At 47.1% G+C, this 18,320-nt stretch overlaps 1 protein-coding gene across 1 annotated transcript; it reads right to left on the bottom strand.

Moving 5' to 3' along the window:
* Nucleotides 1–3,376: 3,376 nt before the first annotated feature.
* Nucleotides 3,377–17,007, bottom strand: LOC141105813 (uncharacterized). Its single transcript, XM_073595946.1, has 2 exons — nt 16,161–17,007; nt 3,377–3,816 (listed from the first exon to the last, which is right to left on the bottom strand). Exons 1-2 carry the CDS (start codon nt 16,989–16,991, stop codon nt 3,490–3,492), a joined length of 1,158 nt encoding a protein of 385 aa, XP_073452047.1. The 5' UTR covers nt 16,992–17,007; the 3' UTR covers nt 3,377–3,489.
* Between the last annotated feature and the right edge of the window lie 1,313 nt (nt 17,008–18,320).

Here is an 18,320-nt window from a genome sequence, read left to right as displayed (position 1 = left end):
CTAAAACTTGCCTGATCTTCCAGCGATGTACACAAGCTCTTTGGCTGTCCAAGACTCTCCCTCCTGATTGGCTGAGACACAGCAGTGGTGCCATTGGCTCCCGTTGCTGTCCATAAATTCAGTTAGCCAATCATGAGAGGGGGTGGGGCAGAACTGCAACCCCATGTCTGAATGGACACAAAGAGCTTCAGCTCAGGTGCCCCCATAGTAAGCTGCTTGCTGTGGGGGCATGTCACAGTAGGGAGAGGCCAAGAGCCTGTGAGGGATCTGAGAAGAGGATCTCTGCTGCTCTGTGCAAAACCACTGCACAGAGCAGGTAAGTATAACATGTTTGATATTTTTCAAGAAAATAAAAGGAAACTTTACAATCACGTTTTAATTTGTGAAAACATCTGAACACTGAGCTCATCCCTAATTGTGAACAGGTTTCACGTTCAGATCACCGTAACTCATCCACTAATCAATTACCTCTGAGCAAATGTGTTCTTGGACACTATTTAAATAATCCTGATTTGAACTGGTAAAGTTATGAAGCACCAAATTGAAACCTGACACAGTCCTGGATTGAACGTAGCTCACAGGTCATCTCTAAAGCTGCGCATAGACTAACCATAAATTGAAATGATTCTGAAGGGACTGACTATATTTTGATTCAGGTGTCGCCTTCCCCTGTTTGACTGAGGTCGATTGTTAGGTCAAGTTCTGTTGAATCATGTGCAAGCAAAAATGCTGTTTTTATTTTTCCTTGCACGTGATTGGGTACTCTGCAAAGTGAAGCTTTACCTCATTTACTAAGCGCTTGAGCAACTGCACTTTGCAAAGTGCACAGTCCATTTGCCTTCATTAAATCAACCCTGTTGTCTGACCGAATTTCTAAATGTAGTGGTATTGTAAACCATTTAACCCTGTCCATTACCTAATATGCTTGCACAATGAAAACATACCATGAGAACAGGCCATGATTGTCAGGTGACTGCAATGAGGCCCATTAACTTGAATGGGTTGTGTCCTGCACTAGTGTATGTCAAATATTACAGGGGCTATAATTGCTGCTGTGGAGCAGATCATCAAGGATTTTGCATGTGTACTCATTCCTAGCTGCTGCGTTGTCAGCTAAAGAGGGAGCAGTTTGGGAGCCCTTATAACACAGCTCAACCATGTGGTTAAACAGCCCCCCCCCACCCCCCAAGTGTGAATGAGCCCTTAGCGTTCAGATAATACTTGCTACAGTTTTTTTTTTAACCAGTTCCTGACCATGCTATTGCCAAAAGATGGCTACAGCATGGTCGGCTAGTTCTGGGAGGGCATCCATGGACATCTGCTGCACTCTGTGATCGCAGTAAAGGGCCAATCACAGTGGCCTTTTACCATGCGATTGGCTGTGTCCAAACATAGCTGATCACAATGTAAACAAAGTTATCAGTTATCAGCATTTCTTTCCTCACGTGATTTTACAGGGTCAGGCGTGAAGAGCCGTTAACCGGCAATTCTGACAGGGCACATATACCGTATTTTCCAGTGTATATGACAACCTTTTACACCAAAAAAATGGCCAAAAAGCGGGGGTTGTCTTATACGCAAGCCGCCTGCTCGATGACAGCCCTCCAGATGCTTGCTGAATGTGCGGTAATACTGTATACATTATACACCGCTGAGCTAATCCCGGCAAGAGATGTATTCTATTAATGAATACAAAGTCTGCTCGGATTGGAGTAACAACCTCTGCCAATCCGAGCAGACTACATACAGTAGTCTGCTCCGATTGGCTTTGAGAGTCAGAGGCGCGGGCTGATGATGTTACAGCCTCTGCCAATCTGAGCAGTCTTTGTATTCATTAATAGAATACATTGCTCGCCGTGATTGGCTCAGCGCAGTAGACTTTGAGACAGTATGTTACCTGTTACCAAAGCTACTGAACATACGGCATTACTGCACATCCAGCAGGCTGACAGACTGGTCGGGAGGGGGTCGTCTTATACGGCGAGTACAGCAAAAAGACAATTTTAAATGGAAGATTGGGGGGGGGCGTCTTATACGCCTACCCGCCTTATACGCCGGCAATTACGCTACGTTGATAATCAGGATACCGGTTGTAAGTGCAGCCTCAACAGTACACATCAGTGAAGGAGAAAAATTGCTTGTTTGCAAAAAATTTTAACATAAACTGAGAAAAAAATAAATAAAAATGTTACATTTTTGGTCTTCTTTTGTTTATCAAAAAAAATGGTGATTAACTACCATCAAAAGAAAGATCTATCTGTCTAAAAAAAATAAAATAAATATGAGTACAGTATTGCATGACCGCACAATTGTCATTCAAAGTGCAACAACGCTGAAAGCCCAAAATTGGACTGGGCAGAAAGGGGGTGAAGATGACCAGTATTGAAGTGGTTAAATGTGCTGCCCTCAATGAATGTGGAAAACCAGCAGATGCTGCCCACTGAAGTAACAAAGACGGCTGCCCTGTGTGTTAAATCGTACACCCGCTGCCTGTTGAGTGCAGGCTCCATGCCACTGAGCTAAGCTCCTTGCCGGACCTCTGCGACAGGCAGCTGTGGCTGCACTGTACCTGCCATGAATGCTGTCACAGAGACCACTCCAAGCAGTTGGACAGGGGACTCAGCTCAGTGACATGGAGCCTTAACTAAAGCATTGCCCTGATTCACCATGTGAAGCCGGTGTTCTGTCGAGATGTGCCTACCCATCGAATAGTGCCCGGGACGAACTGCGCATGCGTTGTACGTCGAAGCACAACAGCTGTTTTGCCTATCAGCTGGGCTGACGTAACCATGGCGCATGCGCACATCGTAGGAGGTATTTCTCGATGGGAGATACCACAATTTAAACCTATACAAACAGCAGGGGTAGACAGAGGTTCTCAGATTGTGCATCGCTGCTGCTGGAGGGTGGCATGTGGCTGTGTTGAAGAGCTGGTTTTGTCTGTGTTGCAAACCACCGTTTCACACAGGCAAAACCGGCTGTTCAACACATGCAAACCCACCCTGCAACATAGACAAAACCAGACCATCAGCACACTGTAAAGCCGCCCCGCGAGGCACAATGTGAGAACTACGGTCTCCCCCCCCCACTGTTTGTATAGGTTTCAATCAAGGCAGTGAAATGGTATCTCCCATCGAGAGAGACCTCCTAAGATGTGCACTTGCACCCTGGTCACGTCACTCCAGCTGATCGGCAACTCAGTTGGAGTGCGGCTCTGTCCTGCGCATGCGCGGGCACTATTTGATGGAGGCCACTTCTTGACAGAACACCGACACTTGAAGTCACCTTATGGGAATTAGGCACCCCTGACTTTCACAGAAGTTGGTTGAGTCTAGATATACAGCTCTCTGCATGACAGGAACACCACTGACACAGATGATTTCAAAATAATAACTATATTATCTCCACATTTTTCAAATCTTGAAAAAGTGACATATTTATATACCAGTATTTGATTTGGGTAACAAATCCAAATTCTAATTGTATTATTCAAAGGTTTTGAAGAATGTTATTCCTCAACTGAAGGTATAGATCAACAGCTGAATATGGGTCTTCTGGTGCATTCCAGGAATTCTCTTCCATAATGAGACAACACAACTCAAAAACAGTTTCATCACATGAGTATCGACCTTTTGGGAGGCATTCCTCCTTGCATATGGCTACTTCATCTGCATCAACAGGCATTATTCTATTCACTGTGCCACGAGTTTCTGGATACAGATATAGTAAAATGGGCCTTCCACCTGAGCTGTCCTGTCTTTTGCATTTTCGCATATTGTGAGAATTCCAAATGTATACAACTTCATCAAGTTCAGCCTGAAATAACAATACTGAGAATTAGGGTCTACGAGGGAAATAAGAAATATTAAACAAAATGTTCCCATACTTCTTCATTGAAGAAAATTACATTGCTAGCTTGTCAAAGAGATCTATACCTAATTGTGATGGAGCAGTAATTCAAAGGTCCTGTATATATTTTAATTTAAAGGATAAGTTCACATCACATTAAAAAATCAATAAATACATTTTTTGGCAGTTAAAAAAGTGTATTTAATGTGTTTTCCATAGGAGCCTGAAAACATTGCACCCGGAATCAACAGATCAAGGGTGCAGTGTCAGGCTCCTGCAGACTGTGTAACTATCTGCCCATGTCTTTAATATGGACAGGCATACTCAGTCCAAGAAGAATCAATAAACTCCAAGGATGCTCACCAGCTCCCTCATTGTGCACTAAAAGCTATCAGCTGCAAAGGCTGTTGGTGTTTGGAGTTTATTTGTTCACAAAATGAATGATGTGACCGTGTGGGCGGAGCCCTGCATGGCTAGGTTCTTTTCAAATTGTAAAATTAAAAAAGCTGCGCTAAAAAAAGGTTTCAATCAGTGAGTCCAATTAAACTTTAAAAGACAGGAAAGTCAATATAAGCCACTTGGAATTCTTGATATCACCGCAATGTGCACACACAAACAAGAAAGTGCCCGATCACCGTATTTATATAGTCTGCTTACCAGATGGCAAGCATAAACGGCAGGTGGCTATAACCCAGCCATGGCCTTTAGCTTGTAGATGATAACAATGGTAGAGGTAAACCGGATCATGCAGATCACTCCCTCTATTCAACTATGATGTCCGTTATGGCTCAATGGATAGCGTAATTTAGTCTAGATAACAGTTTATTAAAATGAGGTATTGCACAGTTAGGAAGAAATGGATATGCATATAAAAGAAATGCCGGCCAGCACAAACACATGAAGCCCGTCCTCCTAGTTCAATCGTGTGGTGACGCCACTACGATGTCACGCTTTAAAATTGCTCACACTTGTGGTATGACGCAAAAGTTCAGTACTCAAAAATCTTCATAGGTGACGCTTTACATTTTTTTACAGGTTACATTTTTATAGTTGCAGAGGAGGTCTAGTACTAGAATTGTTACTATCGCTCTAACGTTCATGCTGATACCTCACATGTGTGTTTTGAACATTGGTTACATATGCGGGCGCGACCTACGTATGCATTCGCCTCTGCGTTCAGGGACAGGTGCGCTTTAATTTTATTTTTATTTTTTTACACTTTCCCTTTCAAAAAAATGGTTTTGATCACTTTTATTCCTATAATGTAAACATGCCTTGTAATAGGAATGGTGCGTGATCCGTCCTCTTAATGGAGAGATGTGGGGTCTATAAGGCTGGAAAGCATCAGATCAACAAAAAAACATGAACGATCTAATGCTTTTCTGCCGTGTCCCAGGCTTTTACTTACGCCGGACTGGACATGACGTCATAATGTCACGCCCGGGCCCCCGAGAGTCATAGAGATTGCCTGGGACCATCTATCCCTCAGCGCCAAATTCTTTCTCCGCGACGCCGATCGTACGGGTGACCCGGGAGAAGCACCGGAGGGCGACGGGAGGGGGGGTCATCCCCTCTCGCCAGCTGTAAGAATGATCAAGTGGCTGAATAGCCGCTATGATTTTGCTTACGGTGAAGGGAATCACCGGCAGGAAAAACAACATCTGAATGATGGTTGCAGCTGCAGGTATCATTCAGATATAGGGTTGCCACCTGTCCAGGATTCACCTGGACAGTTCGGCTTTGGAATCATGCGTTCGGGTTTCAGACTGCCTGAAACCAGGACACATTATTTAGACTGGACTATTACTTCCCAGCAGCTTCCACCCCCCCCCCCCCCAAACACTCCTACCCCTCTGTGTCTGCCCACACTCCAATCCCCAGCGCTGTGCCTCAGAAAAGGAAAGTGGGGGCTGGAAATTTGAAGTCCAGCAGCCTCAGATACATCTGGATGAGAGGTGCCGACTGCGAAGGGGTGAGTGAACTCACCATCCATCCCTGTCTGTGTCTGAAGTCTCCCCCCTTCTCTCTCCTGCCTCTGAGTGAGTACACTAAGGCAAATCAGGGTTCTCAGAGCACCCCTTACATCAGAGTTCCCCTTTACACCAGAGGCCACAGTGTTTCCCCTTACATCAGAGTCCTCTCTGTACATCAGAGTTCTCAGTGTTCCCCCTTACATCAGGGTTCCCAGAGCATCCCTTATGTTAGAGTCCCCAGAGTTCTCCCTTACATCAGAGTCTGGACAGTTCCCCCTTAAAGTGAAAGGGGACTCTGCGAGTTCAGATGTAAAAGGGGAACTCTGTGGATTCCGATGAAAAGGGAAACTCTGTGGATTCAGATTTAAAAGGGGTACTCTGTGGACTCTGATGTAAAGGGGGACTCTTGTTATTAACTTCATATGAATAGAAATATTTAATAGCAAAATATATGTATAGTTTATACTATAAAAAAAATTGCTGTGCGGTGCTAAAGTGTTTGGGTTTGAAAAGGTGGCAACCCTATTCAGATATCACCACTGAAAGACCAGGACGTCATATGATGGCCAGCCGTCGTCAAGTGGTTATAGACAGCTTACACATTTAATTGCATGTATGACATCCTGTGTCACTAAAATGTAACCAAAGAAGTATGTTTGGATAAATATGCTAGCTATTTTACATTAGGAATGAGACAAACATACCCGGGTTGGATTCGATGGCCATTTGGGGAGCATGTCATACATTCTGCTGAAAAATCCGAACCCCTTTTGAGTTGATGGGAGTCAAATCTGTCAAACCAAGTATCGCCATTTTAAAAGCTAATGGCAAAAAGGGCATGGGGGCTGGACTCTGCCCTGGGGGACATGAACCAATGGAAATGTATTTAAAAAAAATTAAGAGTTTATTGGGAAAATTGATTTTAAGGCCTTGTTTACAAGGGCTCTGTTTGCCTGCACAGGGATGCACAAATGTTCCATGCACAGCCACTGCTCCCAATGTCACAGCCGTTTAGGTGCGGGTGTGTGTCCCTGAAGAAACACACACACAATGTCAAAATGGAAGCAGCAGCTGTATCCATGCCGCTAATGTGTCCCAATTGACATGAACAGAACTGCCTGCATAGGAATGCACAGTACGCCTGTACATCCCTGTGTGGGCAAACACGCCCTCACACAGGAATATACTTAAGTACACCCGTGTGAACAAGGACTAATAATGCATAAAGCAAAAATAAATAAATTTAAATAACATGACTGTGGGTGGCCTTAAAGCGGTAGTAAATGTAATTAAATAATTAAAAATCCAGGCCCCCTGCATGCTAATGTCATAATGTGCTAGTTTGCATCACACACTAGCACATTATGAAATACTTATCTTAAAGCGAAGCCCTCCTGGTTTGCGGTCTCTGACCATTTGGCTGAGCCGCTATGATGTCACTCCTGTGCGTGCGCACGGGAGTCATAGCCGTGACACAGAGCTCTAAAGGGACGGCATGAGCATGCTGTCCCATCAGAGCGCATGTACCGGTGATGTCATCAGCCGCAGAAACAGTGAATATCTCCAAAACAGTGCACATTTAGGCGATATTACTTGTATCTACAGGTAATCTTTATAATAAGCTTAACTGTAAGTACAAGTATCCCAGTGTTTACTATCAGTTTAGCCTGCCTGTGAGCAGTGTTAATTTTGTCGACTAAAACGACTAAAACCTTTTAGCCGACTAAATGAATACTATTTTAGTCTACTAAAATACGACCAAAACTAAAACAACTGAGATGACTAAAATACGGCTAAAACTAAAATGGCATTTTAGTCCTAAGACTAAGACTAAAACTAAATTGAAATTTGCTTCCAAAATTAACACTGCCTGTGAGGTGTTGCATCTGTATGATGTATAGAACCTCCTGCAGCAAAACTAATATTTGCAGCATTGCTGTATGGTGGTTTAAATTGCAAGTAATTTACTTTTTAATGCCAGTTACCTTTATTTTAAAACAAAATGCATAGATACCCCACTAAAATACATTTCAAACTGTCAAGAGACATAAGGGTCTAGTATGCATTTTGGGGGGTTCCTGTGCACCTTTTTTGGGTACGAAATAAAAGAGGTTTACTGTGAAAAGTAAATTACCCACTGATGTATTTTTATATCTAAAAGGGGGGGGGGTTGTCGCAGAAAATCTATACTAGACCTCTCAGAACAGATTTTAAGGGGGTAGCCTGTGCAAAGTACAAGAAAAGAAAAATGACATAGGGTTCCCCCAACTCTATACAACACCCTTGATCCTAGCACACAGCCTGGCAGGCCAGGAAAGGGGGGATGAGTGTGCGTTCCCCCTTCTGAGTGTGCGTTCCCCCTTCTGAATCCTAACAGGCACCTGCCTTCAACATAGCAAGATTATGTTGCCAGGGCTATAATTGACCAATGCAATGATGGTTCTAGACATGCATTTTTGGGACAAGTTATTCCCCCAAATGTCCCTAAGGTTCGGATCAGTATCAAAATTCCAAACAGACAATGTTCATCTCATCCCCATTACACATTACTGAGGTTTTTTATTATCAGCTACTGCAGTCAAATTTAACATGTACCTGTTTTGTAATTCTCAAGAATAAGCCAAAAAACCAAGCATGCATGTGACAATCATGAATTTAATTGGCTGTAAATACTTGTAGAATATATGTAGTCAATGAGCAACTCTTCAATGGTAATTTTATATTCCTGCCCTGCTTCCAGTGGTGTACCTAGCACACCTGACACCCGGGCTAGACATTTTTTTTCACCCCCCCAAGAAAAATGGTATGTGGCAATATAACCAAAACTGTGGGTGTGGTCAGATTGCATCAACAGTGGGAAGGGTTTAAAGGGCCATATGCTTTAAGACTGTGCCACAAGCGAGTATGTATCAGACAGTACAAACCTCAGTATACTCATTTTAATAAAAGAAAACTGTTCTATTGCATATCCTTTACTACACACAGCTAACCATAAAGTGATATTATAGTCTTGATTTTTGTTTGTTTTTTCTAAATAATAAACATGTTATACTTACCTGCTCTGTGTAATGGTTTTGCACAGAGCAGCTTGGATCCTCCTCTTCCTGGCCCCTGCCTCTTTCTGGGTGCCCCCACAGCAAGCACCTTGTGTCTATTCACACACAGAGCCATGGCTCGACTCCACTCCCTCCGTCTTCTGATTGGCTCACTGGCTGTGATTGACAGCAGTGTGAGCCAATGGCTCCCGCTGCTGCCAACAGCCAATTAGGAGTGTGAGTCCCCAGACAGCCAAGGCTCTCGTAGACATCGCTGGATTGAGAGGGTTGGGGAGGCTGCTGCACACAGAAGGTTTTTTACCTTTGTGCATAGAATGTTGCACCTTTACAACCACTTTAATAAAGAATGCGCTGTACTTAGAATGCTGTAGTCAGGATAGGGTTGCCACCTTTTCTTCAAGCCAAACCCGAACACTTTTGCGACGCACGGCAATTTTTTTGTAGTACATGCTATATGATTGTAAAATACCTTCTGTTACCCAAAGAGAGTAGTAATGAGGTGTGCTACAGTGAACAGTGGCTGTGGCCCAATTGCATTAACAGTGGGGGGGGGGGGACTTAAAGGGGCATGGTTAAATAAAACAAAAGCATTAGTGTACCCATAAAATATGATTCGATTAATAATTAATAATATCACTATGGCAGAGGACGGTGTCAGTATGGCAGAGGACAGTGTCAGTATGGCAGAGGACGGTGTCAGTATGGCAGAGGACGGTGTCAGTATGGCAGAGGACGGTGTCAGTATGGCAGAGGACGGTGTCAGTATGGCAGAGGACAGTGTCAGTATGGCAGAGGACGGTGTCAGTATGGCAGAGGACGGTGTCAGTAAAGCAGAGGACGGTGTCAGTAGAGCAGTGGACGGTGTCAGTAGAGCAGTGGACGGTGTCAGTATGGCAGAGGACGGTGTCAGTATGGCAGAGGACGGTGTCAGTATGGCAGAGGACGGTGTCAGTAAAGCAGAGGACGGTGTCAGTAGAGCAGTGGACGGTGTCAGTAGAGCAGAGGACGGTGTCAGTATGGCAGAGGACGGTGTCAGTATGGCAGGGGACGGTGTCAGTAGGGCAGGGGACGGTGTCAGTATGGCAGAGGACGGTGTCAGTATGGCAGAGGACAGTGTCAGTATGGCAGAGGACGGTGTCAGTAGCACAGTGGACGGTGTCAGTAGAGCAGTGGACGGTGTCAGTATGGCAGAGGACGGTGTCAGTATGGCAGAGGACGGTGTCAGTAGGGCAGGGGACAGTGTCAGTAGGGCAGGGGACGGTGTCAGCAGGGCAGTGGACGGTGTCAGCAGGGCAGTGGACGGTGTCAGCAGGGCAGTGGACGGTGTCAGCAGGGCAGTGGACGGTGTCAGCAGAGCAGTGGACGGTGTCAGCAGGGCAGTGGACGGTGTCAGCAGGGCAGTGGACGGTGTCAGCAGGGCAGAGGACGGTGTCAGCAGGGCAGAGGACGGTGTCAGTAGGGCAGAGGACGGTGTCAGTAGAGTGGATGGGGTCAGTAGAGTGGATGGGGTCAGTAGAGTGGATGGGGTCAGTGGGGCAGAGGACGGTGTCAGTAGAGCAGAGGACGGTGTCAGTAGGGCAGAGGACGGTGTCAGTAGGGCAGAGGACGGTGTCAGTAGGGCAGAGGACGGTGTCAGTAGAGCAGTGGAAGGTGTCAGTAGAGCAGTGGAAGGTGTCAGTAGAGCAGTGGACGGTGTCAGTAGGGCAGTGGACGGTGGCAGTAGGGCAGTGGACGGTGGCAGTAGGGCAGTGGACGGTGGCAGTAGGGCAGAGGACGGTATCAATAGAGCAGAGGACGGTGTCAGTAGGGCAGAGGATGGTGTCAGTAGGGCAGTGGACGGTGTCAGTAGAGTGGATGGGGTCAGTAGGGCACTGGACGGTGTCAGTAGGGCACTGGACGGTGTCAGTAGAGCACTGGACGGTGTCAGTAGGGCAGAGGACGGTGTCAGTAGGGCAGAGGACAGTGTCAGTAGGGCAGAGGACGGTGTCAGTAGGGCAGTGCACGGGGTCAGTAGAGTGGATGGGGTCAGTAGGGCAGTGGACGGAGTCAGTATGGCAGAGGACTGTGTCCGTATGGCAGAGGACGGTGTCCGTATGGCAGAGGACGGTGTCAGTATGGCAGAGGACGGTGTCAGTAGGGCAGTGGACGGTGTCAGTAGGGCAGTGGACGGTGTCAGTAGGGCAGTGGACGGTGTCAGTAGGGCAGTGGACGGTGTCAGTAGGGCAGTGGACGGTGTCAGTAGAGCAGTGGACGGTGTCAGTAGGGCAGAGATTAGTGTCAGTAGGGCAGTGGACGGTGTCAGTAGGGCAGTGGATGGTGTCAGTAGAGCAGAGGACGGTGTCAGTAGAGCAGAGGACGGTGTCAGTAGAGCAGTGGACGGTGTCAGTAGGGCAGTGGACGGTGTCAGTAGAGCAGTGGATGGTGTCAGTAGGGCAGTGGACGGTGTCAGTAGGGCAGTGGACGGTGTCAGTAGAGCAGTGGATGGTGTCAGTAGGGCAGTGGACGGTGTCAGTAGAGCAGAGGACGGTGTCAGTAGAGCAGTGGCCTGTGTCACCCGGTGAGAACTGTATATATGGATGGTGTATGGGGGGGGTGGAGTACTGTATATATGGGGGGGGACTGTATATATGGAGAGGACTGTATATATAGATTGTGTATGGGGAGAGGACTGTGTATATGGGGGGACTGTATAGGGAGAGGACTGTATATATGGGGACTGTGTATATGGGGGGGACTGTATATATGGATGGTGTATGGGGGGGAGAACTGTATATATGGGGGGAACTGTATATATGGATGGTGTATGAGGAGGAGAGAGAGAACTATATGGATGGATGGATGGTATATGGGAGGGGGCCGGCAGAACTGTATATATAGTGTATGGTGGGGGGAGGGGGGTGTACGTATATATGTATAGTGTATAGTGGGGGGAGGGGGGGTGTACGTATATATGTATGTATATTGTATGGTGGGGGGAGGGGGGTGTATGTATATATGTATGTATATTGTATGGTGGGGGGAGGGGGTTGTATGTATATATGTATGTATAGTGTATGGTGGGGGGAGGGGGGTGTATGTATAGTGTATGGTGGGGGGGAGGGGGTGTATGTATATATGTTTGTATAGTGTATGGTGGGGGGTGTATTTATATATGTTTGTATAGTGTATGGTGGGGGGAGGGGGTGTATGTATATATGTTTGTATAGTGTATGGTGGGGGGAGGGGGGTGTATGTATGTTTGTATAGTGTATGGTGGGGGGTGTATTTATATATGTATGTATAGTGTATGGTGGGGGGGAGGGGGGGGTGTATGTATATATGTTTGTATAGTGTATGGTGGGGGGAGGGGGGTGTATGTATATATGTTTGTATAGTGTATGGTGGGGGGAGGGGGGGTGTATGTATGTATGTATGTTTGTATAGTGTATGGTGGGGGTGTATTTATATATGTATGTATAGTGTATGGTGGGGGGAGGGGGTGTATGTATGTATGTATAGTGTATGGTGGGGGGGGGGTGTATGTATAGTGTATGGTGGGGGGAGGGGGTGTATGTATGTATGTATAGTGTATGGTGGGGGGGGGGGTGTATGTATAGTGTATGGTGGGGGGAGGGGGTGTATGTATGTATGTATAGTGTATGGTGGGGGGGAGGGGTGTATGTATAGTGTAAGGTGGGGGGAGGGGGTGTATGTATGTATGTATAGTGTATGGTGGGGGGAGGGGGTGTATGTATATATGTTTGTATAGTGTATGGTGGGGGGGGAAAGGTGAGAGTACTTTGAAATCCTGACATGGATGGTAAAAACTTACCTTACAAGCTGGGCTCCAGTCCCAGCGTGATCTGTGCACACATTCCAGCAGGGAATGGGGAGGCTCCGCCCACCTCCTTGTCCCTTCTGCTGTCAGCCAGAGGATTGGAGGAGAGCACCCGGCCGGTAACATGGAGGCTCTGCCTCTGTGTCCCGACTCCGTCCTGCACTCAGAGTCAGACAGCTGAGCACTGCAGGAGCAGAAATCAAGCAGCGCTAAGGCGGCGCTACGGAACGGAACTCCACGGCCGCACTGATGACACAGCTTCGGCACAGGGAGCCACGGGTCTGAGATGAATAATGTGTCCGGGTCTCAGGCGGGCAGAGACCTGGGCACATGTTTCAAAACCCGTACTGTCCGGGTGAATCCCGGACAGGTGGCAACTCTAAGTCAGGAGTAAGAAATGTAAAACACAGTGAGGGGAATTCATCAAAACTGGTGCAGTCAGAATCTGGAACTACTGTGCATGGCAACCAATTAGCTTTTATCTTCAGCTTGTTCAGTTTTAAAAATGAAAGTTATGAGCTGATTGGTTGCTATGCACAGCTGTTCCAAATTCTGTCTGCTCTAGTTTTGATAAATTCTCCTAAGGCCTAATCAGACTGGTCCTGTATGCTGAGCCACTTTTTGATGCATCTGCGTCTACCAGAGAGCTTCACCTATTGAAGTGGGTGCACAGATCCGAATTCAGACACTGTGCGTTTGGATACATGCATCCCTTCCTATCTGCATGTCAAATTTTGATACTCGACTGTCCATGCAGTTGCTGCATCCCGATTGACTTTGACAGGAACTGCCTACACAGGAATGCACAGAACACCATGCATCCCCATGCGTTACACAAGGCCATCACACTGGGCATGGATGCATATGCTCCATGTAAATGAGGCCCAATTGCCATGTGGGCCAGATAGCAGGAAAGATGATATGTTGGGTAATTAAAAGAGAAGTACAGGCAGTCCCCGGGTTACAAACAAGACAGGGACTGTAGGTTTGTTCTTAAGTAGAATCTGTTTGTAATTTTGAACTGGTACAGTTTTTTTTTTAAAGTGTAGCTCCAGCCAAAAAATCTATTTTTAAGCTTTTTGGAAAACATAGGGAAGGGTTATCACCCCTGTGACATTTGTTTTGCTGTCTGTGCTCCTCTTCAGAAGATTTCACCTCACCTAGGTGGATGCTGCATCTGTCCCCCACTGGCTCTAAGGCTGAGAAACAAGTAACCAAACAACCGATCACTCAGTTCTCAGAGCTACCTAAGCAGAGAGCTGGGGGCTGCCAGTCTCTGGCTCTGCTCTGCCACCCCCGGTGCTCACTGAAACACTGGGTTGTGGAGGGGGCTGGAGTGGCCAGCTCAGGCTCTCAGCAGCTTGCTGAGAGCCAGAGCTGGGTGCCGGTCCAGGCATGTGAGCAGATCACAAACATATGGTTGCGATCTTTCCCCAGCACCAATTCTGTGACATCATCCGACAGCAGGCTTAAGCCAGATGAAAATGGGTCACAGGAGTGCAAAACAATCTGCACTGCTGTGATCGACAGAAGAAGTACAACCAAACAGGCTTTGGCTGTACTTCTCCTTTAATAAATCTATCACACGACCTGTCTCTCTGGTCCTGTTTGGCATTACTTAAAACAATTGATACATTTTGCCATTTATGTTGTGAACTCACCCTCCAGGGCCCAGACAGGCTTTTCCTCAGCCCAGGCTTTAAGGCCCCATTCACACCTGAGCTTGGTGTTTTCAGGCAGAAAATCGCGCAACTTTACAGCGCTTTTACGGCGTTTTTTGCAGCGTTTTTATACAGCGATTTGCGGCGTTTTTTACCGCGATTTTCCAGCGATTTTGTGCAGGGCAAAAGGTCACCAATGTAAAAAGCAGAAAAACGCCTAAATCTGCCCAATTTGCGCGACAAAAAAGGGTCCAGAACTTGTTTGAGCTTCAGTCGTAGGGCTTCAGGCATTTTGGAGTGGAGATGTGAACTATCTCCATAGAGAATAATTGATTTTTTCCCCTCCAGCGTTTTGTAGCTTCAGGCTTCAAGCTACAAAACGCTCAGGTGTGAATGGAGCCTAAATCCAGTCCTCTCTCTCCCTGAAGCTGGAAGGTCCTTCAGGCACCCTCTTTCCTAGTCCAGAGGTCCTCCACGATCCCTCTCTCATAGTCCAGGGCCTCCATATACCCTCTCTCCTAATCCGGGACCTCTAGGCACCCGCTCACCTAGTCCAGTATCTCCCTTGTCCTCCACCTAGCCAAGGGCTTTTGCCACACCACCCCCTTCCTAGTCGGGGGGCCTCCTCTGCTAGTCCAAGGCCTCCTTTACAGCCTACCCCAAAATAGGAGCCGCCTCTGCACCCTGCTCTCCGAATCCAGGTCCTTTATCAACCCCACTTTTCAAGTCCAGGGCCTCCATTGTACTCCCCTCCTAGTCCAGGGCCTCCTCTGCTAGTCCAAGGCCTCCTTTACAGCCTACCCCAAAATTGGAGCTGCCTCTGCGCCCTGCTCTCCGAATCGAGGTGCTTTATCAACCCCACTTTTCAAGTCCAGGGCCTCCTCTATACCCCCCAGTCCAGGGCCCCCATTGTACTCCCCTCCTAGTCAAGGGCCTCCTCTTTATCCTCCGGTCCAGGGCCTACTCTGCACCCCTCAGTCAAGGGCCTCCTGTGTACTCCCCTCCTAGTCCAGGGCCTCCTCTACACCCCCCACACTCCTGCACCTCCCTCCTATTCCAGCACCTCCTCTGCACAACCCCAGTCCAGGGCCCCCTCTGCACCCCCCAGCCAAAAAGCTCCTCTGCATCCCCCAAGTCCAGGGCCTCCTCTGCACCCCTCAGCCCAGGGCCTCCTCCGCACTCCCCAACCCAAGGCCTCCTCCGCACCCCCCATCAGCCCAAGGCCTCCTCCTCACCCTCCATCAGTCCAGGGCCTCCTTAACCCCCCCAGCCAAGAAGCTCCTCTGCATCCCCCAAGTTCAGGGCCTCCTCTGCACCCCCCATCCCACAAGGAACTCCTCTGCACCTCCTCTAACCCCCCCAGTGTGGGGTCTTCTCTGCACCCCCTCAGCCCAGGGCCTTCACTGCACCCCCCAGCCTGGGGCTTCCTCTGCACCCCCCCAGTCCAGGGCCTTCCTTGAAGCCCCCCCTTCTCTGGGATACATCACGCAGAAAAGACATAGGCTGTTTGGGGACTGGGCAGGAATAGGAGGGAAACCGGCCTGTCCATTACACTTGATCGGGTGGCAGTGACACCCTTAGAGCAGCGGTTACCAGTGTGGGTGGGGGCAGCACCCCCCTAGATGTGTCACCCGGGGCAGGCGCCAACCCTGCACCCTCTAGTTTTGGCCCTGCCTGCTTCTGACATGTTTTGGAAGTAGAGTGGGAAGAACATTTTGTTAAATAGCAGTAAATGTATTCTATTAAAATTGCATTTTACAAGAGCTTATAAGGTAATCACTCTCATATATTTAAAAACACTTACCTGTATGATGTTTAAGAAGCAAAACTGGATGAGGTTTTTATCGATAAAGTCTCCAGTAAAATAGCCATCATTCTGAATATTTCTTAAAAGGTTAATCCAGAACTGCACATTCTGTTTCCTCAGTACACCCCACCATCTTTCAATTCTTTGATTTGCTGTACTTCTTCCATACAAAAAACTTTTCTCTGCAGCCCAATTGTCTGAGTGTGAGCGCCTTAGAAATTTCTGCATTTGTTCCATATGTCCATTCTCTGTGCCAAGATCAGCACGTATCCTTTCTGGGCAACCTCCAATCATAGATACAGCATCAATAAAATAATTAGCAACTATTTTGGGGTTGCTATTAGTAGTAAAGGCTTCCATCCATACAATATAACGACTGTAACCATCAATGCAGCCATTAATTGCAATGCCATAGGGTTTTAATTTGTCATAAGAATCTACATGCCAAACTGCATTTGGACCTTCAGTATGGTAGCGCCGTCTATGCAAGCGTCGAGCTGTTCTTAATTGAACTCCTTCTGGGTCAAGGTATTTTACCATTTGCCTTATCGTTTTCTGTGTAACAACAAATCCTTTTTGAAGTGCCCTTAGATGTAGCCATCTATATCCCTGCATTTGCCCAGATTTGAAAATTTCAGCTTGTAGAAAGCTAAAAACTTCAGGCAAGTTGGAAAAGTTCTTCTTTCTGTAAAGACTAAATTTGCTGCAGATTCTCTTCAGTGTTCGATAACTAATAACTATGTTATGACTGGCTAAAACTGCAAGTATTTCCTTATTATTAAATCCAAGTCTAAAATAGAATTGAACAAGTTCTTCTCTATTTGCCATGCTTCACTGACAGCCACTGAAGCTAAAGAAACCTCTACTGGGCTGAGTCTCCTGTAACATTCCTTTTATACTGTGTAATCTCAGAATTCTGACTTTTAATCTCAGAATTTTGTTTAATACATTTTAGGATGGATAAAATTTTAAACAAAAAAGTTACTTCTGTTGTTTGCAGCCTCCTCCAAATCTACGGCCCTGCCCTTATACACTGCTCACTGCAAATGAAATACTGTTCCTTGTCACCAAACACTGCTCACTGGTAGATATTAGGTAATGCCATTTTATAAAGCTTCCTTCACTGACACAATATAAAGTTGCATTGCCAGACATCCCAACCTGCAAAAACTCATTTCAGGGAGGTGGCAAACCCATTTCATTCTCACTCGCTCCTGGACTCACTCCTCCCTCTGTTTGAATCCGACACAAGCTCCCTCCACACAGCTGCTGCTCACCTCCCATTGGCTGCCCTGGCTAACTCTCTCTGAGCTGGATTGGCAGAGGGCAGGCACTCAGTGATTGGGGGAGCTGGAGGGTTATAAGAGGAGGGCGGAGTAACAGTCTGGGACACATAGGAAGTCCTATACTGCACCCGCTTTCATACAATTGATCCCCATAGCGATGCCACTGCCACCCCTGGCCCGGAGGAGGGGGTGACTCGGGCTGTTGTGGTTGACAATCGGAAGATGATGCTGCACTCGCAGGTGTCTGTGAGCCCGCCGTCAATTATGGGAGACTTGGGATGTCGGCATTGCCATCATATACTGCTGATTGAACAGAACTGCTATTACACTCTGCTCACTGCCCTGACACTACATTGTGTTTAATCATCACCCTGACACTGCCAGTACATACAGCTCATGGCCTGCACTGCACTGCCACTATATACACTGGTTACTGTGCCTCCTCCCCCCTCTCAGGTGGGGATTCTGGGAAAATAGTGGCATGCAGAGCAAAATACTGTATCTGTGTATATATATATATATATATATATATATATATATATATATATTTGTAGTATGTTAGACCCCTTTCACACCGAGGACGATTTGCAGGCGCTATAGCGTTAAAAATAGCGCCTGCAATCTGCCCTCAAACAGCTGCAGCATTGTCTCCAGTGTGAAAGCCCGAGGACTTCACATTACTCTACCTGAGGACTTTCACACCGGAGCGCTGCGCTGGCAGGACATCAGGAAAAGTCTGCGCTATTGCGGCGCATTGCGGGCGGTTTTAACACTTTCTTGGCCGCAGGCGGGGGGGGGGGGGGGGTAAAAGCACACCGCCAGCGGCCGAAATGTGCCACTAATCCGATGGTAAAGCACCACTAAAAATAGT

The sequence above is a fragment of the Aquarana catesbeiana genome, linkage group LG08 (assembly GCF_042186555.1).
Source record: "Aquarana catesbeiana isolate 2022-GZ linkage group LG08, ASM4218655v1, whole genome shotgun sequence".
NCBI classification, from domain to species: domain Eukaryota; kingdom Metazoa; phylum Chordata; class Amphibia; order Anura; family Ranidae; genus Aquarana; species Aquarana catesbeiana.
Note: the sequence above shows the minus strand (reverse complement) of the source record. Positions and strands in the feature narration are given on the sequence as shown.

Coding starts and splice junctions, on each gene's coding strand:
- LOC141105813 (XM_073595946.1), bottom strand. CDS start 16,991: ATGGCAAATAGAGAAGAACTTGTTCAATTCTATTTTAGACTTGGATTT. Junction 3,817..16,160: donor GCTTCTTAAACATCATACAG/GTAAGTGTTTTT, acceptor TTGTTATTTCAG/GCTGAACTTGATGAAGTTGT.